Source organism: Myxocyprinus asiaticus, chromosome 3, assembly GCF_019703515.2.
Source record: "Myxocyprinus asiaticus isolate MX2 ecotype Aquarium Trade chromosome 3, UBuf_Myxa_2, whole genome shotgun sequence".
Classification (NCBI taxonomy): Eukaryota; Metazoa; Chordata; class Actinopteri; order Cypriniformes; family Catostomidae; genus Myxocyprinus; species Myxocyprinus asiaticus.
The window spans coordinates 4,772,277-4,799,983 of NC_059346.1; the positions used below are offsets into that span (position 1 = coordinate 4,772,277).

At 37.8% G+C, this 27,707-nt stretch overlaps 1 protein-coding gene across 1 annotated transcript in view; it reads right to left on the minus strand.

Annotated features, from left to right (window-relative positions):
- The window catches only part of LOC127423523 (RNA-binding protein Musashi homolog 1-like), a 47,191-nt gene that overhangs the window by 15,687 nt on the left and 3,797 nt on the right, over nucleotides 1-27,707 (minus strand). The window contains exons 5-8 of the mRNA XM_051667910.1: nucleotides 14,866-14,907; nucleotides 13,406-13,498; nucleotides 4,900-4,948; nucleotides 169-251 (exon numbers count right to left, since the gene is read on the minus strand). Coding sequence (XP_051523870.1) covers nucleotides 169-251; nucleotides 4,900-4,948; nucleotides 13,406-13,498; nucleotides 14,866-14,907 — 267 coding nt within the window. The remainder of the gene's footprint in view (nucleotides 1-168; nucleotides 252-4,899; nucleotides 4,949-13,405; nucleotides 13,499-14,865; nucleotides 14,908-27,707) is intronic.

A 27,707-nucleotide genomic window follows, 5' to 3' on the forward strand; every position in this document is an offset into this window, starting at 1 on the left:
GATTATAGGTGTTATAACCATAATTTCAAAATATATTCATTTGAAGTTTTTGACAAAAATGACCTTAAAAATCTGTTTCAGGGGGCAATAATGCTGCTTAATAATAAAGTTAATTTCAGACACTGATACACACACACAAGCACTCTTTCAAATCGGGGACACACTCACCATCTTGTTGTTGATCTCATGAAAGTGGATCTCGCAGACCTTTTCAACCACATCTTCATTCTCAAAGGTCACAAAGCCAAAACCTGCAGAGCAGACAAATGCACAACGTCCAAATCAAACTAGACACACTTTAATCAATCATAAACAGGATGATACTTTCAAACATCATTTTCCTCCTCATGTCTTGTTTTCCAGTACAAATATCAACCGGTAAATATTCTTAAAACAAAATACATTTACTTGAGAAGCAAAATTGAATAAGATTTAAGACTTGTTTTCTTAAATTAAGCTGATTTTTCTTACCCCATTGTCAAACTGTTTTTTTTTTTTTTTTATGTATCTTTTTTTAAGCATGAACCACATTAAACATTTTACAAGAAAACTTGCCAATGGGGTAACAATAATAAACTTAATTCATGCTATAATCTCTGAAAACAAGTTTTAACATCTTGCAGTTTTGCTTTGAACCCTTTAAGCTCTGAAGGTGTTTTTAAAGATTTCCTGTTTCAACGGGATACCCAAAATTAAAGGCTTATAACTCAAAACAAAAAAACAAGGAGGGTCAAGTGTTTGGTATCATTGTAATTTTTTAATGATATAGATTATGACACATTTTGAGACTCTCAGCCTAAGAAACTGCTGAAAAACCACAAATAAATTGAGAGAAAAATATACTTTTTTCTTATTTTTTTATTTGACATTATATATCTCTGAGTGTAAATATGGTGGCTCTGAAAAACTGCTTTTGATTTGTTTCCAATCATGTTAACTGTATCTGAGAAAAATGTTGTGTTGATATGACAAAGCAATCAATAGTTATAGCATTACAAAAATAATCTATCATAGTGTCCAAAACCTTCTCTGTGTCCAAAAGCCTCTCCAAACAAATAAAACATAATAATTGTACTTAAAAGCTAATTACACATGCAAACACAACAATGACTGAAGGTTTGCATAGCATGCAGACATGATTTTAGGAATGAGATTTCACAGAATGTGTTTCATTCTGTGCCATTTGAGTCATCATTAATCTGTGTCATGTACTTGGCGCCATCTCCTGGTGGCCATATGTAACATTGTGCTTCATGTGGATTATCTAATGATCTCTGCATCTGATTACCTTGTGTTTAGGCTCGTTTGAAAGATAATAACCTCCTCTAAATAATGGTATATGATATTTTATGTTCAGTTTATTGTTCGTGAAGTTACAAAATGTGGCATATAAGCAACTTAGCTATTACTCTCTATATTTTTGTCTGTGAGTAAAACAAATAGGAAGGTTGTATTCTACTCTTTGAGAGTTTTCCAACAACACATGAAACATGGCTATTCGATCAGTTTCGATATATATATATATATATATATATATATATATATATATATATATATATATATATATACATGATCAAAACTGAACACTTCTGATTTGTCTGCAAATTTCAAAGCAGTTGTTCAGTTTTGGTCATAATGCCTGCATGCATTGGAAAGTAGAGCTTCTAAGCTTTCAAACGATACCTATTTTGTGTTGTTCAAGACTGTAGTGATTAATATTTTGACAATTATATTTTTTCTCAGCAGCAGGCCCATTCTAGCTTAAAGGGTTAATGTAAATTGATCTTATTTTAGGGATGTTTAGATCTTGATTACTGATAAAGATATGATGATTTTTTTTGTCATGTCATTTTTATTTGTATAGCGCTTTCCACAACACACATTGTTTCAAAGCAGCTTTACAGAAAATGATGCTGTAACAGAAAATTAAGCTGTAATGTCTTAAATTCGTGATTGTGTGGTTTGATGAGAAACGTGATTGTAGATTATGTCTTAAAATTTTTTTATTTGTCTCTAGATCCCCAGTGAGCAAGCCAAAGGCGAGCATGCAGTATAGAACATGTTTGTCTTGTCCAATTGAATTCTGGCACCACTTTTCTGCTTTACTTTGTCTGCTCTCTCATTCTCTCTATTCACTTTTGTTGTTTACACCTGTTCATGTTCTCAGCTCTTTCTCCCAAGAGATTTCGCCCTCACCTGCTGAGCTTACCTGTCATACTGAAGGAACTTTCTTTAAAGTTCCGCCCACTCTTCTGTCACTCTCGCTCAGACAAAACCACAAACTCCGCCCACCTGCTTTCCTTGCTCAGGTGGAAGACGATTTAACCTCTGAACTACAAACCTGCTCACCTAAACTAAACCTCCTGTACGTACCCTGCATATTCTTTACCAGTGCCTTTTAACAGAGAGAAAAGGAGAGAAGAAATATGAATTCTCTTTATCTCAATTGTTTCTTTTAGACGGCAATGACATTCAATGGAGAGCAAATAGAGATTTTTGTTGTGCTTTTACTTGTAAATAATTTAGGAGAAACATCTGAGACAATGCTGATACTTATGTGAAACATAACCGAGAACTCCATTAAGAGTCCTCAGCTATGAAATAAAAACATCTGTGCAATAAAATTTTCCTTTAGACTAGACAGGACGTGATCAGAAGAGAAGTCGTAGGAAACCGTAAGAAATATCACAAATAAGATCTCTTTAATAGCTCAATTGTTTCTCCTAGGCTGCAAAGAGATTCAATGGAGTGCAATTAGAGACTATTTGTGTTGATTGAGTAACCTCTGAGCAATAAAATCTTCCTCTAGTAAAAGAAGAGAAGAGACAAGATGAGAAGTGCAGAGAAAACACAAGAGATTACATGAGATGACATGAGAAGAGACAAAACGAGACAAGACGGGAAAGAAAAGAGAAGAGAATGAGAATATAAGCCATAGAAAAGAAGTATCACAAATTAGACCTCTTTTTTATTTATTTATTTTTTCTCCCAATTTGGAATGCCCAATTCCCACTACTTAGTAGGTCCTCGTGGTGGTGCGGTTACTCACCTCAATCTGGGTGGCGGAGGACAAGTCTCAGCTGCCTCCGCTTCTGAGACCGTCAATCTGTGCATCTTATCACGTGACTCGTTGTGCATGACACCGCGGAGACTCACAGCATGTGGAGGCTCATGCTACTCTCCACGATCCATGCACAACTTACCACGCGCCCCATTGAGAGCGAGAATCACTTAATCGTGACCACGAGGAGGTTACCCCATGTGACTCTACCCTCCCTAGCAACCGGGCCAATTTGGTTGCTCAGGAGACCTAGCTGGAGTCACTCAGCATGCCCTGACAAATTAGACCTATTTATTTTCTCAATTGTTTATCCAAGAAGAGAAGAGTTTAGATGAAAAGAGCAGAGATGAGGCAAGGAAGAAAAATCACAAATGAGGTCTCTAATATCTCTATAGATTCTCCAAGACATTACTGAGTTGATAAGTCGATAAGAGTTATGAAAGAACACCATTTGAGTAATAAAAGTGTCCTCTAGACTTTTCTGAGACAAAGTTGATAAGAGTCTCCTGATGAAAGAGCAACCTTTGAGCAGTAAAATTGTCCTCTAGTAATAGAAGAGCTGAGGAGAGACAAGACGAGAAGAGAAGAGGAGAAGAGCCGAGAAGAATATAGAAGGGAAGAGATGAAATGACAAGAGAAATTAGTTGTGGACCGATATGGGTTTTTAAATGGCCGATGTTGATATCCAGAGAGCAGGGTGGCCGATAGGCCAATATAATGCAGATATATCACACAATTTAATATAGTAAATAACATATATATATTATTAACTTTCATTTAGCACTGTATTTACTAAAAAACTTTTGTTATATTTACTCAAAACTTTAACTTTGTAAAAATAAGAATAAAATCTAATTTGTTAGTTTTAAATAGTAGATAGCAGTTTCTTCAGCAATTTGTTTGCATGTGAAGACATTTTTGTTGACATTAGCAACCACGGATGGCACGTCCGCATTACGTCTGTTTTCTCACAAAGATTGAATCAAACTAACTGTACATACAGTGCACAGCGAATATGACATTTACTTATAGCACACATGAAACGCTTTTACTTTGTCACTGACTGACCGTCGTGCTACCTTCGTAAGTCAGAGGAACAGAGTTTTGTTCAGGGCTGATAGAATACATGCTCCACTGGAAGAAAACGCCGGATTTGCACAAGTTTTATGAGGTTCGTGAATTAAATCTGTTTGAAGGAGATATCTGCATATTTGCAGATGGTATATGAAAATAATCATTGTTTTATTAATATTTGCATTATGTATCATAATAATACATTATAATATATCACTAGTCAAGACAGTCAAAAGTTACAGGGAACTGTTGAGGAGAGAGAGAGAGAGAGAGAGAATGAAACACAGGAGCACTTTAAACATCATGAGCTCTGGTGCATCTTTCGCGGCTCTGATACGCAAGACAATTAAATAAGACATTGCTGTACGTCAGACTTTTATTGTAGTAACACAATAGCAAACAACAAAATGAATGGTGATTGGTCGTTTACATGTTCAGACGGCTCCTTCCCATGCAAGCAGGTGATTGGCAAAACAGAAAAACGTATCAGCAGATTATCGGCCTTGGCGATATATCGGTCGACCACTAATCTCCTCTGAGGCAAAGTTGACACTTTTTGAGCCTCCTGAGTTATTAAAAAGCAACTTTTAAGCAATAAAATGTGCCTCTGGTTGGAGAAGAAAAGATCTTCTGACAGCAGTTCCTCAATGACTGTTAGAGCATGTAGACACTTGACTGTTGTTGTATAATTAAATGACTCAATGAGGCTTTGAATGAGAGGAGTGTGTGTGCATTTGCGTGTGCGTGCCCGAACGCCGCCTTACCTCTGTGCCTGTTGGTGGTTTTGTCAAACATTAGCATGGCGTCATCAACCTGCGGACAAAACACACACGCACACACACACACACACAAAAGAGAGGGATGAGACACTTGAAGCCATTACACAGCATGAGGCTCTATTGTGAAGCTCCAGAGAAACAGAGAGGGGTAGCAGATGGAGAGGCCGAGCAGGGAGGGGGAACGGAGAGGGTGAGACATGGACAGAGAAAGAGAAGAAAGAGAATATGGATGGGAGGGAAAGAAAGGGGTGAGATAAAAGAGGAGAGACCGATAGCTGCAAACAGGAGGGAAAACACTGAAAAATAAAGGTTCTTCTGCAGAGCATTAACCCCTTTGGAGTTGCTTTATGGTTCTTTTGGAGATTAAAAAGTTATTGATGTTACATTTTAGGTTCTTCAGATCACAATATTGGTTTCTGGGTTCTTTAACGCAGTGGTTCTCAACTGGTTTTGTTTCAGGACCCAGATTTCACATTAAACATCAAGTGACAACCCAACACAATACTACAGCAGTTCACTGCACAAAATTGCATTTCAGTGCAAGAAAAAAGATATGATCCCATGCAACCGGTCCATATTGGGATCTGTCTATTCTGGCTAGTTTCTATTAAGTGACAATGAATTTGAGAGTTTGATTGGACCTTTGATGTCATAGCTGATAGCCCTATTTATTTTGCTATCCTTCCGAACTATGCATGATTATATGTTTATTTGAACTGCATTCATTTGCATATGAGCACTGATTTTCCCTGCTATAGGGACCCTATCAGAACAGACCCATTCTTGGGTCACGACCCACCAGATTAAAGCAGCACAATGACTCTTTTTAAGCTACAATACATAGAGAGTTTTCTAAAGAATATTATTAATAATAAAAGTTCTCTGTGGAACTTATAAGGTTCTCCTATATGAGCATTTATTCTTCTCATATTTTTAAGAATCAAGTACAACAGGACATACAATGACAGTGGAGTGAGATCGTTTAGTAAAAACAACATGTAAACATAACCCTCGCTAATTTCATTAAACAAACATCAATGTTCATCGGCCCTAACATACACAAATAGCCTGATTCCTGCAAGCTCTCATTCCGTTCACTCCCTCTTTCCGTGTGTGTGTTTTGGGGGGGGGTGGGGGGTCTTTTCGAAAACTCTCTGTCCTGTTCCCCCGTTCTCTTCAAACCTTCTCTAAAGTTTACTATTCCCATGGAGACTGCATCAAGAATTTCAATTAGAAGAATTTACCCCCTTCTCCCTTCTCTCACTTTTTATGAATAGAACAGAGAGAGAGAGAGAGAGAGAGAGAGAGAGAGAGAGACAGAGAGTTGAATAATAGCTGTTATTACTAGAACTAAAAACTTTTTGTCACTCTCATGTTTTTTTTTCTTCCCGTAACTATTCGCTAACAATGAGCAATAATTTCTTTACAGTATTTATTCATTTTGATTAATGTAAATTTATAAAAAAAAATATCAAAACCCTATTGATTATATATTGTTTATTGTTAGTTCGTGTGAACTAATTGTATTACCTAATGTTAATGAAAACAACCTTTTTACAGTATAAAAAGAGTTTTGTTTTTGTACTCTTTTATTCGATCGGCCCTAGTTTTCTACAAATGACCGTCTTCTACCCACCTAAAGCAACAAATTTGTTTATTGCTGTGATATCTTTAACACAAGAAAGCATAGTATAATATGTTCTGCTCAGAACTTAAATTCTCTTTTCTATTTAATATATATATATATATATATATATATATTTTATATATGTGTATTCTATTTATTTTCTTATTCTTTTCATTCAATTTGATTCTCTTATTTTATTTCTCCTGTTCATTTTATTCCACTCATGTGAAAGCACATTTATGTTTTCTGTGGAGTACTTTGTAAACACTGTTTTAAAAGTTGCCTTAAATTAAGCTATACTTACTAGAACTGTGTAAAAGCTGTGCTATAAATCACGTTTAACCCTTGTGTGTCAATAAAACAAAGTCACTCAGAGGTCCTTAGAGGACAAAAATGTCCACGTCAAAATTCTGCCATACAAATATTATATATTAATATTATTTTCCACTTTCACTGACTTAGATTTTTTAACCAACATCAGTCCTGATCATAACTACCAAATATTCATTCATTTTCAGGATTTTAACCCTTTAAATCCCAGTTTGTTTACATAATGCCACTGTTGATTTTAACACACACACACATTTCTCAATACACACATACAAAACACACTCTGACATCCATACCAACACACCCACATAATTTTAGCTGTATCATTTATTAAATTGGCCTGCAGTGCACTATAATACATCAAACAGAAAATAGGAAAAAAGCATGTATTTGCTCCATAGGCTAAACATCTTGTGGAAAATATAAAAAAATGTAAATCTTGAAGCCAGGGCTCTGGAATGAAAGTATAATATCATAGAATTCCTGATTTTATGCTTTAATGGCACTGGGATCAAATATTGCAGTTTTAATGGGTTTCAATGGGGACATTTTTGTCCTTAAGGTCCTGAGTGTAACTATTTTGTGTACACAGTGTATTATAGATGTATTATAGGAACTGAGGTTGAAATATCAACATTCCCCCAAAAATACACACCTTTGGCCAAATGTATACCATTGGCATTAACACAGCCAAAATGATTGAAAAAACAAAAATGAAAAAGACAAAAACAAAACCGTCCCGAAGGTCGCACAAGGGTTAAGCCCAAAGTATACGGTACTTTGGTTCTGACGTGAACGCTTAGCATCTGCTTACAGTCGAATGCTAGCCTTTCAAAGTATACTTCAATTGACTGTGCACGCATACATAGGCGTTTGGTGCATGCACGCTACGACTGCTATGTGAGACTGGACTGTTTATCTTCAAGACCTATAAAGATGTCTTTATATTACTTCAGACTGGGGTTATACAAACGCAGATTTTTCTTGATCTCCTCACACACGTGTTCTTGACGTGCGCGTCCACTGTAATTTTTTCATATTCATTTCCTGAAGTTTAGCAACAATTATATCTTCTTCAAGCGCATCTTTGTGACAGCAACGGCTTAACTGTGAGTGTTGCCACCTTGTGGGCCCACTAATTTGTGCAAATAATTCCAGGTGCATACTGCTTGTTCAGAGTACACACGGTTAGAAAAATCGGGCCGCATGTGTCCAGTGCTTGAGCACACTGCCGAAGACGAAATTTGCATCACGTGTCCTGTTCACAGACGCATAGCGTTTGCATCTAATGCGAAATTTTCTTTTGGCTTTAAAGGTGAAGTGTATAACTATTGCGCCATAATAGACACTAAGAAAAATTTGCTAAAATAATGGCTGTTTTCAAAATGCATTCCCAAACAACCCCAAAGCTATGTTCAGAAAACAGGTAGATATCTGGTTTGTCTAATACAGAGTTACAGTGTCCAGAGGTTGAAAAAACAGTCCTGAATTCACACATGGATATTATCTCGCTTGATTTATAATGCAACTAAACCATTTGATGGAACTCCACACAATCTGTAAACACAAGCATTGTGAAGCGACTCATAACTTTCTCTTTTCTAAATCTGAGTCCTCATTTTCTGACGAAACTGCTGATGGCTTTCTCCTCATGACTATAATGTCATTTGTGTGTGTGAGAGAGTAACTATCGGCAGAACGGCACCAGTCTAAGCCCTCGAGGGTCATGTGGCACGCTGTATTTATGTGACCGTGAGGTGCTTTTGGGTGCCACCTGGTTAAATGACCATGGGAAAGGTCAAACACTCTTAGTGTGGATGGGCCGCTGTCAAACGCACACTTACACTCTCACATTTAACCTTGCCCCCCTCCTATTGAAACCTGCTCGTATCCTGCCTTCATTGAGTGAATCCCACACACACACTCCTCCTCATCTTCCAAATCCAATGACACCACAAAGTCAAGAGAAGACAGCTGCGTTGGCTGCATTAGCATAATGTCCAAAGTGAAAAATGCTCAACTCAGCCATTAGTTGATAGTAAACAACATTTGGGATGCAGCAATATAGCGAAATCTACAATAGTGGTTGATAGCAATTGTTTTTATGGCTGAAAACTGATATGATGTATGATGGATGATATTATAATTCTGTACTGTTTTTTTCCCCTTGTTTTTTATCTTAAAAAACTCTCATACTCTTCATTTTTTCAATCAGGCCAGTGGACAAAAGGTCCAGTGAAGCTAGCTAATCGACATGACTCTCATGGGTGACTGGAGACTAACTTTTCCAGTCTGTCCGTTCCACTGCCTCTCTCTCTCTCAATGTTTCATTATGTCCTTTGTTGTGGGGCGGGGCTCTTGCACTCCACTGTACTTTGCTTTTGTGAGGCTGATCATATTCCAGCCATTTAGGATGGTGGCGAACAGACCAGGACAAAGCAGGCAGGGAGGTTTCCCAGACGGGACTGGACAGTCAGATTGTGTTCAGACCAAAAAGGCTCTGATACACACCACCGAACAAACACATATATTAATGCGTGTGTAGTATAGTTTTGATAATGATTTGGCCTTTGATTAAAAGGAGTGAGTAGGGATAGCAAAGCAAAACCTTTTTTGAGATTAAACCATTTAGTTTCTGTTTTTGATTAGTTTTTGCCTTTATAGAGTTTATCAACTAAGCAAACCCCCACCCCTTAGTATTAGCCTGAACTTTGGTGCATAGCTCATTAAAATGCACATAAATGATATTTAAAATGTTGTGGAGAGGTGTGCCATTATTTTTCTAAGACTTACACTGATCAGGGGCCTGGGTAGCTCAGTGGTAAAATACGCTGGCTACCACCCCTGGAGTTCGCTAGTTTGCTAGTTCAAATCCCAGGGCGTGCTGAGTTACTCCAGCCAGGTCTCCTAAGCAACCAGGGAGGGTAGAGTCACATGGGGTAACCTCGTGATCGCTATAATGTGGTTTGTTCTTGGTGGGGCGCATGGTGAGTTGAGCACGTAAATGATTGCCATGCGTGAAGCCTCCATACGCATTATGTCTCCATGGCAACGCGCTCAACAAGCCACATGATAAGATGCACGGGTTGACGATCTCAGACACGTAGGCAACTGGGATTCGTCCTCCGCCACCCGGACTGTGGCGTATCACTACGCAACCACGAGGACTTAAAAGCACACAGGGAATTAGCCATTCCAAATAAAAAAAAAATTTAAAAAAAGACACACTGATCTAGAAACCAGAATTTCACCTCATAGCTACGTACATGTATTATGAAATAAACAACCTCAATTTTGATTTCATGTTGCTTTAAACTTTCATGTGTCTGACAAAGTCTTTTCCAGTTGGCCAACAGGTGCACAAGGTGTTGCCACTTGCTACTACACATTTGTGTGTGTTAAAATGAGTGCGTGTGTGCGATCATGACACCACTGAATATGCACATGCATTTTTACATATAAAAAACCCCATGCAGCCGATGTCACATTGAGATGTGTGCGGACACAATAGGCCCAGCAGGTCACCGTGGAAACAAGCTTGAGAGGGTTTGGCTGGGGAGGGGGTGTTTGGGGGTGCAGCAGCTGTTGCATCAGATTAGTTAAGATTCTGAAACCCTCCCCCTTCACCATCACCACCTTCACATCCCTCTCTCGCTCGTTCCTACCTTCACATGATCTATTGCAGTGAATATCACTCCATATTCTGAAATTAGGGACACTTTCGACTACAAAACTTTAAATATATCTTTAACCACACATTGTCATGTCAACAGCCATCCAATAATTACTCTGATTTAAGTCTCACAAGCCTTGCACACATTACACAGTGGTTCATTTTCAAACACGATGAAGTGAATGACTTGCGGTTCATTAAGTTTTTGACTCACTAATAAGAACTGGCTAATAAGAGTCATTCGGGAGCTAGCACTGTAGGTTTTGCATTGTGGATTAAGAAGAACTGATGCATAAGAGTCGTTCATTTACAAATCAAATTACAGTGGTGACATGCTGTAGATTCAAATTAACCGGCTAAGAAGAGTCAATCATTCGGTAATTGGACTACACTGGTTGCAATGTAAATTCAAAAGAACTGGCTCATAAGAGTCTTTCACTTGGGAATCGGACTACACTGGTTGCGCTGTATGTTTCGCACTGTAGATTAAAATGAACTGGCTCATAAGAGACCTTCATTCAGTAATCGGACTACACTGGTCGCACTGTAGACTCAAAAGAATCAGCTCTTTTGAGACTTTCATTCGTGAATCGGACTACACTGGTCACGCTGTGTTTCGTGGTGTAGATTGAAAATAACCGGCTCATTACAGTCAGTTGTTGAGGAATTGGACTACACTGGTCATGCTGTAGATTCAACAGACCAGGCTCATAAGAGTCATTTGTTTGTGAATCAGACTGCACTGGTAGCGCTGTGTTCCACACTATAGATTCAAAAGAACCGGCTCATAAGAATCATTCATTTCTGGAATCGGACTACCCTGCTCACGATGTAGATTCAAAAGAACCAGCTCAGTAGAGTCATTCGTTTGGTAATCCAATTACACTGGTCACGATGTAGATTTAAAAGAACCGGCTCATCATAAGAGTCATTTGTCCGTGGATCAGACTCCACTGGTAGTGGTGTGTTTCACACTGTAGATTCAAAAGAACTGGCTCAGTAGATTCATTCGTTTGGTAAACCGACTACATTGGTCGTGATGTAGATTTAAAAGAACCGGCTCATCATAAGAATCATTTGTCCGGGAATCAGTCTCCACTGGTAGTGGTGTGTTTCACACTGTAGATTCAAAAGAACCGGCTCGTTAGGGTCATTCATTCAGGAATCAGATTACATTGGTCACGCTGTATGTTTTGAAATGCAGATTTAAAAAAAAAAAAAAAAAAAAAGCTCATAAGAGTAATTTGTTTGGGAATCGGACTGCACTGGTCGCACTGTGTGTATGGTACTATAGATGCAAAAGAGCCAGCTCATAAAAGTCATTTGTTTGGGAATCGGTCTCCACTTGTCATGCTGTAGATTCAAAAGAACCAGCTCATCGTAAGAGTCATTTGTTTGGGAATCAGACTACACTGGTCGTGATGTAGATTCAAAAGAACAAGCTCGTTAGGGTCATTCGTTCAGGAATCAGATTACATTGGTTGCGCTGTGTGTTTTGAAATGTAGATGAAAAAAAAACCAGCTCAAAAGAGTCATTTGTTTAAGAATCGGACTGCACAAAAGAACCGGCTTATAAAAGTCACTTGTTGTGCTGTATGTTTGTGCTGTACATTTAAACAAATCATTTTAAATAAGAAGCAGTTCTCAGTTCCCAACCCTATAAATCACCCATAAATATATTATATTAAATGGTCCTGACCAGTTGTGTTGTGTCCTTTTACTTCTTCTAAAAGTTTGATTAGTTTACAAAAATTTTAAAGGACGCCACTTTCAAACTGCTCAAGCTCAAACTTCCCTTTGTTGTGTATTCTTCCCTTGTCTCTCTCACTCTTCTCGTGCCCTTGGCCCACAGAGGGCACACCTCCTCCCTCACTCGTCCCCTATCTCTGCTCAAATGCTGAACTCTTTCTTTTCACTCCGTTGTCCAGTGTTCAACTCAGTGTGCCACTCGCACACAAAAGAAAAAGCAGTTACACAAGAACTCCATCTCCAACCGAGACACCAATTCTTCACCACAGACACAGAATATGACACTAACAAATCAAACCAGTGGAGACACACAGAGCATAAAAGAGATCTCATGTGTTCTTGAGTACTGAAACACAGAGAGTATTTTCTTCACCTTTTTGTTTAAGAAAACCCATATCGGAGGCACATCATTGGGTAGTATTAAACAGTGGCCCCAATTTGGTCACTTAAGGCACACTTAAAAATTTTTGAATATCTTTATATTATATAACAAAATAAAATTTAAAAGAATAGATCGCACACGCACTCTTTTCAAGCAACTTTAAACTTGAGGGGAACTGACTTCATACATCCCCTTAAAATCACTTTGACACCAGTTGATTAAAAGTCATGGCAAAAATGGTGGTTAATTGTTAAAAAAGGTCTAACATTATTTGTTTGTAAATGACACTTGGTTTGATGTTTTGTTATCTAATGAAATTCATACATTTTTAAAAGTGACTTCAGACATACTCTAACATTCACAACACAAAACTTCCTCCCCAGACCACCAAGGCCATTTATTGATACTAAACTGCAAAAATGGCTCATTAGGAAATCATTATGAGGTCACAACCATGAGCTCATTAACATATTCAGAAACTTGGCCAGCCTTGACATTCAAAATGTGAAGTACTCTGGTGCGTGGAGGTAAGCCAATCATAACAGAGATCATTGATTTCATTGACTGTACATAGAAGTCTTAAAGGTATAGTAGCCTGTTTATTTTCTAAGGGTCAAAGAGAGTGGAAAATTACAATGTTTTTGATATAAGAAATGTTTGACATTATCATTGGACCTCAGGTAGAGAAACAGCATGCTATAGAAGTGGCCCCTTGGCCTGTTTAACGTACCTTTCCAAATTGGTCGAAATACTGTTTCACATCATCAATGGTGGTGTTGACAGAGAGTCCTCCAACAAAGATCTTCTTTGTTCTTGTCACCAACTGATAAAATAAGAGGCAATGGACAAGATAATGAGATAATTAATCAATGCTTAAAGGAAAAGTACACCCAAAAATGTAAATTCTCTCATCATTTACACATTCTCATGCCATCCCAGATGTGTACGACTTTCTTTCTTCTTCTGAACACAAACAAAGGTTTTTAGAAGAATGTCTCAGCTCTGTAGGTCCATAAAATGCATTTCAACAGCACATAAAGGCAGCATAAAAGTAGTTCATATGACTCCAGTGGTTTAATCCATGTCTTCAGAAGCAATATGATAGGTGTAGGTGAGAAACAGATCAATATTTAAGTTCTTTTTTACTTTAAATTCTCCTCCCTGCCCAGTAGGTGGCGATGTGCACGAAGAAAGTGAATTGCCAAAAACAAAAGAAGAACACTAATGAGAGAAGAGTGCTTAGGAGGGCTGTATAAAATGGAGATTTATAGTAAAAAATAACTTAAATATTGATCTATTTCTCACCCACACCTATCATATCGTTTCTGAAGACATGGATTAAACCACTGGAATTGTATGGATTACTTTTATGCTGCCTTTATGTGCTTTTGGAGCTTCAAAGTTTTGGACCCTGTTGACTTGCATTGTACAGACCTACAGAGTTGAAATACTCTTCTAAAAATCTTCATTTGTGTTCAATAGAGGAATGAAAGTCACATCTGGAATGGCATGATGGTGATTAAATGATGTGAGAATTTTAATTTTTGGGTGAACTATCCCTTTAAGTAGTGAATCTACAAGACTTGGTAAAACTAGGGTATTATTTGAATAAATACTTTCAAAACAGTGCAAACCTTAAAGTTCAGGGTCCCACACTTTTGACATATTAAATACTATGACTCTTCCATTATGTTTTCAGTCATTAATGATTACTGGATAATGATTTATTTATTCATTTAAAAAAAATTATAATAATCACTTTATTTGACAGATATCAATATTGAATGTTGCTTGAATATTAGCGTAAATATGTTTTCAGTAACATAACGCTGGCTTTCACTCATAAAGCACTCATAAAGTGCAGTAGCTAGCTGATGAAATATTTAAAGCAGAGCATAACAACAACAACAAAAAAATAATTCGCTATAACAATTTCCATGATTTTACTCATTGCCATGAATTTTCCAGGCATGAAAATCACAATTTTAATATTCCCTGCTAAATCAAGGCTTTTCATGATCATGGGAACCCTGAAGAGTATGCATTATAAGAGTGACTTATAATGATTATGATTACTCTGATTAAATGTCTTGTGACATAAGCAGGAATAATCGGCATGTTGGTGATGAGGGGTGACACATGACATCACAGCACCTGTGATGTTCACCTGATCTGAGACATGGCACTCACCTTCGGCTGAGCTCGACGAGGGAAGGCCACCTTTGGGTCAATCTGAGAGACCGAAAGAAAGAGAGATTTGTTTATCATGTGAATAACACTTCTTTGAATCCTGAGAAAGGGAATAAGGCACATTAGTAAGCAAAAACTGGTCATATTTGCTGAGAGGATGACCAGTCGACTTATTATCCATATGAACAGCCGTTTAACAACAAACAAATCAGCCAGAAACACTTATAATATTTATGCTATCACTATATGGAACCAATAAGGAGTTATTCAGACATTAAATAGGAATTTAAACCAAATAATACATGTAAAGTATTTTTCTGTGGCTAAATAGATTACAAATGTAATGTTTTCTTTCAACAATCTGCACCATGAATATATGGGTTATTATTCGTATAAGCATTTCAAACCTCTTCATTGATTAATGCCATAATAAATGTAGATAGTGCCGTAATTTACATGGTATTTCAAAAAGCACTGCTATAAGTCAATCTGAATTCACAAAAAAGACAAGTCTTTCAAGTACAAATTGGAAAAAAGTGAAAGTTATAATAACAGACAAATCCTCTCAGATATTTCAGGAGGAATTATGTGGAATTCCCGATGGAATTCAAGTTTCAGGCCTGTGTGGACTCATTTGACCATTTCAAGTCATGTGAGACATCACAGACTGAATAAACTGAAGAGAAAAAAATGCATATTTTATCAGTTTTCTGTTTAAATATATACAGTATCTATTGTGTATCTATAACTACTTTAAGTTAATATTTTCTTTAAAAAAAATTGCAACTGTGGTTATGATTAGATATAAATTATTTTAACCAAAAAATTACAATGTTGTTCAACTTATTCTTTAGAAAAGTAAAGAAAGGTTTCTCAGCTATTTTTTCTTAACAATATGCAAGGTATCCTGTTAGAATTCAGCCTTATGTGACTTCATCCATATACAACATTTCTAACAATCAGCAACAAATATCAGCAACTACATCGTAAACTGAATACCCATATGAGCACAACTAATTAATCCCACTAAACAAATCTAGAAGTCCTCCTAATTCTAGATACCATTTCTAGCCACCCCATGCCATGCTGTTATGCACTGCCAGTCATCTAAATTACCTTCTACACCAACTAAATACACTTTTACAAGTGGCGAACAGCAGCGTTCTACTGCAGCGTTCTATTAGTGCGGTCCAGCCAAAGTCTACGATATTGATCTTGCCAGTGTCTACAGTTTTAGTACTATGATTTCAGTTCAAAGTCACTATACTACACTTATAGTCACCTTCTGATGCCAAACCTCAGCCAAACCTGTACACGTCAAATAGTAAACAGATCCAAAAAAAAAGAGGAGGTCAGAATGAAAGATATGTGAATCAGCAATATCGCAATATCACTTCAGCAACACTTTCCGATGCGGCATCATAACGTCAGTGGCTAAAGTGCGCTAGACAGACATCTTTGACCACTGTGCCGTGCACAGGAGTGCTGTGTCAAGTTAAAAGGAATTGATCTTTTACAAATTAGCCTCAAGACACCAGCGTTCTGATCCATTTGTCGTGTATTCAGCTTTTTTTTTTTAACACCAGACCTCGTTATTTTAAGATGTCTTCAAAGATTGTGGCTTTTTACTTGATTTTGTTGCATTTTTAATGAGAAAACCTCAGCTTTTAATGGGAGTGTTAGATTAACGTCACTGTCAACTTACTTGTCTTGTTACATTTTATTTACAACATTTGTTGTATTACATAAGTCAGCTTGGTTACTGTCAGCATCCTTATTGCCTTTAAGCCAAAGTATAGTTTGGTTGGGAGCCTGGGTAGCTCAGTGGTAAAAGACGCTGGCTACCACCCCTGGAGTTTGCTAGTTCGCTAGTTCGAATCCCAGGGTGTGCTGAGTGACTCCAGCCAGGTCTCCTAAGCAACCAAATTGGCCCGGTTGCTAGGGAGGGTAGAGTCACATGGGGTAACCTCCTCATGGTCACTATAATGTGGTTCGTTCTCGGTGGGGCATGTGGTGAGTTGAGCGTGGATGCCTCCACACGCGCTATGTCTCCGTGGCAACGCGCTCAACAAGCCATGTGATGAGATGCGTGTGTTGACGGTCTCAGACGCAGAGGCAACTGAGATTTGTCCTCCGCCACCCAGATTGAGGCAAATCACTACACCACCATGAGGACTTAAAAGCGCATTGGGAATTGGGCATTCCAAATTGGGTGAAAAAGGAGAAAAAAACTAAAATAATAAAGTATACTTTGGTTTTCTGCGTACCGCTATGTCTTATGCACAGTGCATGTAACGCAAATTTTGTCATAAAATTGCTTAAATGTGCACGAGATGTAACGGCACGCAGAAAGTATACCCTAAAGTGTACTTTGGTTTTCCAAGTGTTGCTACATCTCGTGCACTGTGAACGTGGCTCAAATTGGGTCATCAGCACAGTACGTGTGCGCGTACTGTCCACATGCTGCCCAGTTGTCCTAGACTCACGGACAGTACTAAAGGACTGTACTAAAGAGTATCACAAAGCAGTTGTTGTGCCACAGTAAAAAGAGTAGGCAAAGTGCTCGACTGTGCGCAAGATGGAGCAGTACATGATAAAATGCTTTTTTGAGTATACCCTAGCCTACAGTATGTTAGCATGTTGGCATGAAAATGTGAGTTGTTTTTGCTCGTGTAAAACTCACCACTAGGGTGTTGTGGGTGGTTGCAGGGCATTGCTATGCCTATTAACTATTTAGTAACTAATGTAAGTCATATAGTACTGTCAAATATATGAATATACTGCTGTTTTGCTTCTTGTGCATTATATGTCCTTCAAACACATGATAACATCAGAAGATAACCAAGGCTTCCAAAACAACATTTGGTGGTGCACAAGAAAACATCGCTACAGTTTTTGTTATCACAGAGAAAGGACAAACTGATATTAGCACACAAGTGTGTGTTGTTGAAGGCTACTCCTTTCACAGGTTACTGGAACTGATCTGTTTCCAAATATTTCAGGCCTGAGGGCAGGCACAGCCGATCCCACCATCCAATCTGCCCTCAGAGCGGAGAGGGAGGACAAATGGAGAGAACAACGAGAGAAGGAACAGAGGGGAGAGATAGAGAGAGGCAGGAAGGGGGCGAGGGCAAATTAATGAGCACGAAAGAGTGAAAAAAAAAAGTGAATGAAAACAACAAGAGATACAGAAAGAGAGAGAGAGAGAGAGAGAGACAGCAATTCATCTAAAACAAAATGTGGTAGTGAAAAGCTCATGGTGTTGAATGTGTGTGTGTGTGTGTGTGTGTGTGTGTGTGTGTGTGTGTGTGTGTGTGTGTGTTAGCAAGAAGCCCCCTCTGCTTTCATTAATTATGAGCACAAAGATGTACCCCAAACAGATGGGACGGAGAGAGGTCCACCCCCTCACGAGACACACACACAGCTCGCCTTTCACGCCACACAATGATCAACAAATCAAACCAAACTACACAAATATACTTTGTGTTAAATCTTAAAAAAACAATACACCCAAAAATGAAAACTCTGTCACCCTTATGTTGTTAGGGTGCAAAAACTTCTATAGACTTAAACTGAACGAGGGACCCGAGTCATCTAGAAACCAGAATATCATAGAGGCTTGGGCGTGGGCCAATAAGCAACCTCCTAGCACCCACTAAAAACACCCTAGGAAATCCTAGTAACCATCCAGACCAGTAAACTGACCAAATCCAAATTGACCCTGATTCCATCTGGTATTAAGATGCGTTTCGGGTGATCCGATCACATGTGGTCAGGTGAGACACATGGCTGCTTACACCTGGTCACTTAAATGTGTCTCCTGTGACCACTTGTGTTCGGATTTGGAGGGTCTCTGTTTCATGACGACATATATCATATTTTGTAACGTACAGTGTGCAAAGTGCGCAAAAAAAAATACAAATGTAATCATTAAACCTCAGCATGGACATTTTTGTGTTGTTGTTGCTCTTCTTCTTCTCTATATTGTGTTGCATTGGACTTTCGGGTTAAAAACACATTGCGAGGCCCCTCTGTGTTTTGGAGCATGCTCATAATGCCGAGGACAAGTGTGGACTGATTGACGTGTATACATGCCGGACGAAGCCAAGCTACAATCGCATTATCTAGGTCTGTAAGTTAGATTTAGCAAAAACCTGACTGGTCCGATTTCAGTCGGACTAAAGCGTTTACATGGCATTTTAAAAAGACCAATTATTGGTTTATTCCGTCTGAAATCGAACTTTTAAAATGCATGTAAACGCACTCATTAAGATTCCATTTTGAACACTATGTATAGTCGAGATGCACAATACTGTACAGTATATTGGTGACCGTATTGTATCGGACAATATTAAGGTGCGTCCCAAACCGCACACTTCTACATTTTTCTACGGCATTTTGTAAAGTAGTGTGAGTTGTATGTTTACACCGAAAATGCAGCAAAAAGAAGTGTTTAAGATACAAGTGTTGAACTGAGGTTGGCTAACGCGCTAAAGCTAGCGGCAACACATCACGTGTGCTTGAACCGTCACTTCCATCAGCTGTTAAATGGCGAATGCTTACGTGTAGTAAAACTTCGGTCACTTTTTTGTTCGCATTAAAACTGACATGAAAACGTTTTACCAGGCCTTCATTGTTAACTTTTGGTACTTTCCAAATGCCTTTTTTGTATAGATTTTACTGGTTTATCCATGTCCCAGACCCAAACTTTCAATATTAAACTATGAAAATCCATTATAAAAATAAAAATTATTCCATGTGTTAAACTGTGACAACCTAAACAAAGAGTGAAATAAACATAAACCATTTCAATATTAAGTGTGTGAAAATTATTTCTATCCATTTTTCAAAAATGTCCACCATGCCAAACAATTTTGCCCCAAGTAAAGTTTTTTCAAAAGTTAGTGAACTTGTTAAACAAGTGGACAAAACTGTCAGTGAAGAGCATGCTTCAGATTAAATACGAGACAAGTGATGTTTGAAGAAAACAAAGAAAATCCAAGGAAAATATTATTTAACTGTGTGTATTTTGGATACATAAGATGTTAGCTATAAAATTAGCCTTAGAAAAAGGCTATGTCAGCCATTTTATTTAAATAAAAATAAATAAATAAAAAAAAAGTTAAAAATGCAATTTCCATCAGTGTCATTTCCACCGCAGAATTCTTTTTAAACACAACACAGAATTTCAGATGTGCTGGAAATGATGCTGTGTTAGGAAATTTCAGTGCATAAAAAAAAAAGACCAAAAAAGACACATTTTGTGACAAATAAAAAAAAAATTTTTTTTTAATTATTTAGAGTGTGAAAAATGTTTTAACGAGACTTTCCTTTCTAGAAATCCACAGCGCTAAAAGTGCCTGAAGTAATACATACACAGGCTGCGTTCAAACCAAATACATTTAAATGGCAGAATCAGAATATCGGCAGGGCTGTTGTCTATGAGACTAAGCCATCAAGGTCACTGTGCATGGGAGAACAATGGCAAAGCAAATAGCTAACGATGCTCGTTAATGAGGCTCAGCAACCCCACACCCTGACCAAGATGGAAAAAAGGTGAGCGTGTTTGTGTGTGTGTTAGCACGATGCAAAATCTCAGGAGAGGCTTCAGCTATGTAGCTGCTTCGAAAATGCAATCCAGTTTGTTTCCCTCAATCCGATTAGTTGCTTTGGCAATCCATACTAATTACAGCCAAGGAATTGTGCAGCGTCGCACCTCTCCATGCTATCAGCATTTGAGAGCTAATCTTCAGAATCTACTGCGAAATCGAGCAGTACAGTAGTGTATCACCACACACACAAAAACAGTTTGCTTCACTTTCATGCATCAATGATGCACTCAAGCACTCAGATGAGACCCTCAACTGAATCACTGTCAAGTGTCCTTGAGTTGATTCTAGTGGTCGACCGATATGGATTTTATAATGGCTGATGCCAATACTGGTATCTAGAAAGCAAGGTGGCTGATTGCTGATATAATGCTGATATGTACATAATACAATTTTATGACAACAAATGAGATGTACATAAAACTTTGCTTAAATGTAATGAACACTAAATTTACACAATACATATATAAATAACTGAAGAAAAAAAATAGTTTATTATTGGCCCAGTGGAGATGGTTATCGAAAGATGCTGGTAATCTCAAAGGGATCACAGTATAACTAGTTGATTCTCCATGATACATCCTACAAAACTGTCCAATCTTCAACGAATAACTTTTGTCCAAAAAAACTAGATTTTTCCTCCCAATTTGGAATGCCCAATTCCCAATGTGCTTTTAAGTCCTTGTGGTCGCATAGTGATTCGAGTGGTGGAGGACAAATCCCAGTTGCCTCCACATCTGAGATCGTCAACCCGCACATCTTATCACGTGGCTTGTTGAGCGCGTTGCCACAAAGACATAGCGCGTGTGGAGGCTTCACACCACCCACCGTGGCATCCGCGCTCAACTCACCACGTGCCCCACCGAGAACGAACCACATTATAGCGATCATGAGGAGATTACCCCATGTGACTCTACCCTCCCTAGCAACCAGGCCAATTTGGTTGCTTAGGAGACCTGGCTGGAGTCACATAGCACGCCCTGGGATTCGAACTAGCGAACCCCAGGGGTGGTAGCCAGCGTCTTTACCACTGAGCTACCCAGACCCCTAATCCAAAAAACAAATTTAAATTTAAGGGCATACTGAATATAAACAGTGCATCTCAAGAGAAGAAGTAAATACATGAACTTAGGGCTGCACAATTAACCGAATAAATAATCGAGATTATAATTATATAAGTCAACTATAGCAGTCTATCAGTCCCACCGGGATTTCGCGGCACTTTTTCCTGATTTTTGTGGTCCAAAATGACTGAATTTGCTGTAGCTTTTCTCAGATTTTGTGATGCAATTTGCAGCATTTTGTGGGGTTGTTTTGCATTAAAAACATTTCATCATTATGTACCTCTGTAATTGTGTTAGTTACATTGTAAATGCAACTAAAATGCACTAAATATTTTAGTGTATAATAACTGAATATGCAGTTAGCAAGCAGAAATATAAATAAATAAATAAATGCACACAAAAATACTGTATATTTAGGTGAAACCTGTGGGTACTGGAAGACTCTTAATTATTTTTGTATTAAAATGTGTTGCCTCAGACAATGCAAGAAATCTTATCTAAGGTTAAAATAGATGTACAATAAATCTGTAAACTAAAAACACAAATGAGGATTCAATAATTATTCATATTTAAATTTGGTATATGGCCATAAACGAACAAATACAATTAGAGTTCATATATTTGAGCATTTATTTACAAATTGAAATTCCATAAGTTACATATATGAAATATTGTCATATATATATATATTGCATATATCTACAGTATATAAGTCACCTTTTTATATCAGTAAAAACATTTATGAACATTTACTTTCAGCATATAAGTGTTCAGCAGAAATTGCCATTTTCAGATTCGTAGCCTATTAAGCACTTGAAATTCTAATCACATTGTATTACACAACTAATAGGGATTTTAAGTGAATGTTAGGGTTTCTGTGTATAAATGCAGGTTTTGTGTCTCATTCTCAGCACGCAGGGTGAAGATTAAACTCTAGCTGTGATGTGTGTGTGCTGTCTGCGGTCCAGTGAAAGTTAAGAAGGATTTTGATAGTGAACGCACAACGGAGGAGACGATTACACTGTTCCTGCGGAGATGATACAATGGCAGCTGTGCATTTGGATATGTTGCGACTGCTTCAGGCTTTTCAAACATTTGTTTTGCCACTGTCAAACATGAAGAAAAGCAATGGGATTCCCTCATATTTACGGTTTTTTGCAAAAATTGGCGGGAATTATAAACAAAATGCAAGCTACCACAAATAATGCGGAGATTAGTTGAATTTGTAATCATTCTTGCAATCGCAAAATCCTGTTGGGACTGGTCTATGTTTTAATTAGATATGTTGTTTCAAAATTTTTTATGTGTGATTTTAACAGTTGTTCCAGTGGTTGAGCATTGTAACCAATCACATACTGTCTGTTGCTAGCTTTCTGTGTATAATTGATTACAAATTTTAAGATTCAGTTGAAATTTGAACAAACAAGTTTTGTTTGTTCATGCTTCTAAGAAGGCCAAAGTGAAGTTGGCTGTTTAGGCACTGTCTTCATTTAATAATAAAACTCGATAAAAATCGATATCGATTATTGATTGGCACCTTATATTATCGATACATTATTTAAGGCATCGATATATTAACATCAGCCGATATTTAAATTAGAAGCCTATTTTGTGTGCTTTCAATTCACTGCCATTAATGTAGTTTGAAGTAATAGCTTTGGGAGACCACAAGGGGGCGACATAACATTTACTGAAGCCGGTCACAGCACTGGCAAAGATATCACACACACATTACAAGCTGATGGCAGTCCAAAGTTACGAAGGTTTTTGTACTTATTCAAGAATGCACAAAGTGACGTTGATGAGTTTGCAGGTTAGTGTATGAAACTGGTATAGCTGTTCAAACATTTATTATGCAATATCCCTTTTATCCAAGCAGTCAAACAACAAAAAGACATACTTGTAACTGAAAATACATTGTGTAGGCTATATGAAAGATGCATATACTGCATATACAATGTATCATCCAGTGATGGCTAGAGTGTGTGCGTACCTTCATAGAAAATAATTGTTTTGAATTTTAGAAGGTGCCATGTCGTCCGGCAGATGCGTCCGCTGCGCAAGCCACTTTAATTAACCCAGCCACTCACACTTTACCAAAGTTGTGTTGAGAAATGTGTTTGAAAAGACAAAGACTATTCTGCAATGTGTAGCACTATTTCTATCTAAGAATCCCGATAAATATTGATAATCATCGGGAAAACGGCATCAATCCCAAGCCTACTATAAAGTAATTCAGAAACAGTTCTCGGACTGTTTTGGATTTGTAGCCTACATAAAAATATGGCATGCAGTTCATCTACACAAAATAAGTATTTTAATGTCAATTGTATTAATCACAATTAAAATCAATCAATATCAGCAATTATTATTATGAATATTATTATGTTTGTCATAATTGTGCAGCACTACATGAACCATCAAGCTACAAGTGTTTCAAAAGTATGATCGATATAACTTGTAAGTACATCACTAAACACACATTTCAGAGCTGAATGTGCAATAAAATGTAAAAAGCAATTTCAGGAATGACTGAACATACAAATAGCTTATGCATTCATTGCAAATCTGAATGAGCAAAACTGGTGTTTATTATGCAGGGTTTCTGCCAGTTTTTTTGCAGAAAACATTTTCATAACAGTCTCTTTCACTATACAAATAAAGGTCTTTTTTATATACACTACCACTCAAAAGTCTGGACAAACTTGACTGAATTGATGTTTCTCATGATTTTAAAAACCTTTTGTTCTAAAGGCTTATGCTTAAATGCTTGAAATTAGTTTTGTAAGCAAATATAAACTGTGTCTTTACAGAATTAATATTTTAATACAAAAATGTTTCAATGGATTTAATGGATTAACAAGTGTCAGAGCATACATATAACTGGAAGCACCTCATGAAGTTGCTTGGGAGAGTGTGCAAAGCTGAAATAAAATGGTTTTTATTTGTTTAACATGTCTTGGTCACTTTATAATTCTCATACTTCCATTTGTGTTATTTCATAGTTTTGACTTAATTATTATAAAATGTGGGGGAAATCTTTTGACTAGTAGTGTCTTCCACTCCAATGTACAACACATCCAAAAGTCTCCAACAGAGTCTTAAGATACAGCTCTAAGAAACATACCTCCATTTGCCTACAAACACACATTTTGCTTCAAAACACACACAAATAAGACTCATTTTGAACACTAGTCAAGTGTTTCGTTAGGTTTTGGTGCTTGACTAACACAGGAGAAACTGTCTGCCGGTACAACAGATGACTGTCTGTTTATAGTTTAGCTTTACTTTTATGAGATTGGACAATATGACCTCTCATTTACAGCACTCAAACACCCCTCTTTCAACATATCCTCTTACACTCTTTTCTTCTGAGGGCTGATAGCATGAAAAAACACTCTCGGCATGGCACATTCTTCTATTTTCAACACGGAATCTCCCCGACTCTCTTTCTCTCTCATGATATCTGAAATTCTCGGCATGGATGTTGAAGGCAAGTAATACGGAAAAACACAGAAAGAGGTTTCAGAAGGACAGAACCTGTTATATAATGACAGAAAGCATGGAGAAGCTTTGCTGTCGCATGCACAACTTTACAACCACATCAAATATCATATAAAACAGCGTCTACTGCCATCTGCTTTACAGACTGCTTTCGATTCTTCTACAGTTTTTCCGGAATCACAAAACCCAGCCAAAAGTTGACAAGGAGCTGTTTACAAAATGGTCTTATCTATCAAAATAGCTTCCTCCTGTTGCGAATGCTCCCCATGCAGTCTTTCAGACCCCAATAGAGTGACCTAATAACCCACAGCAACCCCCACGAAAACATTAACACAACAGAGGCTCAAATAGCATTCGAAAAGGCCATTCGAACCCATCACTACATCATTAACACAATGGTTAGCCTTTGCACCACAGCACACATGCACACAATTCTCATGGAAAACAAACTATATGTTATGACTGTTATGGAGTTGTGCTAAAAATGGTTTACGATTAATGTCTTAGCAATCAGAATCAGATTGCTCTTTACATCATGTTTGCATAGACTTGAAAGTTTCTTTAGTTGTCTAGCAGATTAACAACTATAAAATTCACACATTTAAATTTAAAGTGTATATAATACTACGTTGTGATATAATACTAAGTATAAAGAACATCAGTACGGACTTTACTGTATATACTGTATGTATATATTGTGGGCACGTTACTATACTTAAATTTTAGCAAACTGATTTTTACGAGGCTTGTATACACTATAGCAGCAGTTTCCTAGTGAAATGAACACTAGAGGCGCTACAGCAACAATGACTTTTATTCACTTGCACACAAATCACGTGACAAACAGCAGGTTATCAGTTCATAAACACTTACTTTTCACCCTGTTCCTCACTCAATGCTGTCTTATGACATCTCAACACTTTTACATTAGTGCTTGACTTGTCTTGTAAGTTGGTAAAGTTGAATGTTTGCATTATATAACCAACTACATTTACAAGCTTGTTCAAGTGTGATCAAATCAGAGCATTTAACTTGCTTTTAGTGCCACACAGTGGACATTTCACTTTGAAACTGCTGTGATACGTTTAATGAACTACGTTCTATCATTTTGCAAAAAATGTCACATTCACATAATTTTATTCATCTCAGTTGCCTCCGTGTCTGAGACCGTCAATCCGTGCATCTTATCACGTGGCTTGTTGAGCGCATTATCGCGGAGACATAGCGCGTGTGGAGGCTTCACACTATTCTCCGCGGCATCCACACACAATTCACCACATGCCCCACCGAGAGCGAGAACCACATTATAGTGACCATGAGGAGGTTACCCCATGTGACTCTACCCTCCCTAGCAACCGGGCCAATTTGGTTGCTTAGGAGATCTGGCTGGAGTCACTCAGCACGCCCTGGATTCGAACTCGCGACTCCAGGGGTGGTAGTCAGCGTCTTTTCTTGCTGAGTTACCCAGTCCCCCCATTCTTTTCTTTAAAAAAAAGCAAAAATCTGGGTTACAGTGAGGCACTTACAAATGTAAGTGAATGGGGCCAATCCGTAAACATTAAAATACTCACTGTTTCAAAAGTAAAGCCACAAGAGATAAACAATATAGCATGATTTTAGTGTGATAAAACTCACTTTTTGGCCTTTTCTGTGTAAAGTTATATCCAACGTTATAACTTCGTTTCCATGCCGTACACCCTAAAACGGCCATAATAACTACGATTTAAACAACTTTTCAGCTCAAATAATTCACAAGTAAATTAGAAGAACTGATGTAAGTGCTTTTATAAAATTATAAGCTTTACATTTCTGCCTTTAAAACCTCTTAAAAACGGCCCCATTCACTTCCATTGTAAGTGTCTCACTGTAACCTTGATTTTTGCTTTTTTACAGAAAAGGAGGGAAAAGTCGAATAATTTTTTGTGGTAATCAACATTATGCCACAACTGCTGTCGATTGAGCTGAACTGGTATTGAACACGGAATAGTCCTTTAATGGCCATGGTAAGGAGTGTGTAACTTGCTCACTTTCAGATAACCAACAAAGTTGTTATGGTGATGGTAGTCCCACGTGGCCAAAACCCGGTGGCACTGGTGTCTAAAGTGTTGCCAAGCTGAGTCTCACAGCGCAGCAGTGAAAAACTGCAAAAACCCTTCTTACAAAACGTTCCAAGCTATCTCAGAATATGTGTCCAAACACGATTCAGTGCACCTCATTGATCAGTTTTCATTCTCTTATGTGAAAAGATGAGGAACAAGACACAACACAGCCCAAATATTAATACAAACAAATATACAAAAAGCCCCCCCCAACCCCAACCAACACACACACACACACACACACACAGTTTGGAAGGGGATGTCTGTGCCATCTTTGTAGTAAAATTCTGGCTGGTTTTGTCAGCAAATACACAGTCCTGACAAAAGAGCCACGAATGACGTCCTGGACCCACATATTCAAACACATCCTGGGCACTTATTCAAATAGAGCTACTAGAGAGCACGCCACTCTGTGCAATGTGGGCAAAAAGTTCGGGAGTGCAAAATGTACTTGGTTTCTTTACATTACAAGTCTGCTTCATGTAGATTAACATTAGACCCTCGATTAACATTAGACCCTCGTAAATTCATCAAGTCATTTGTGGTTAATATATAATACACACTGA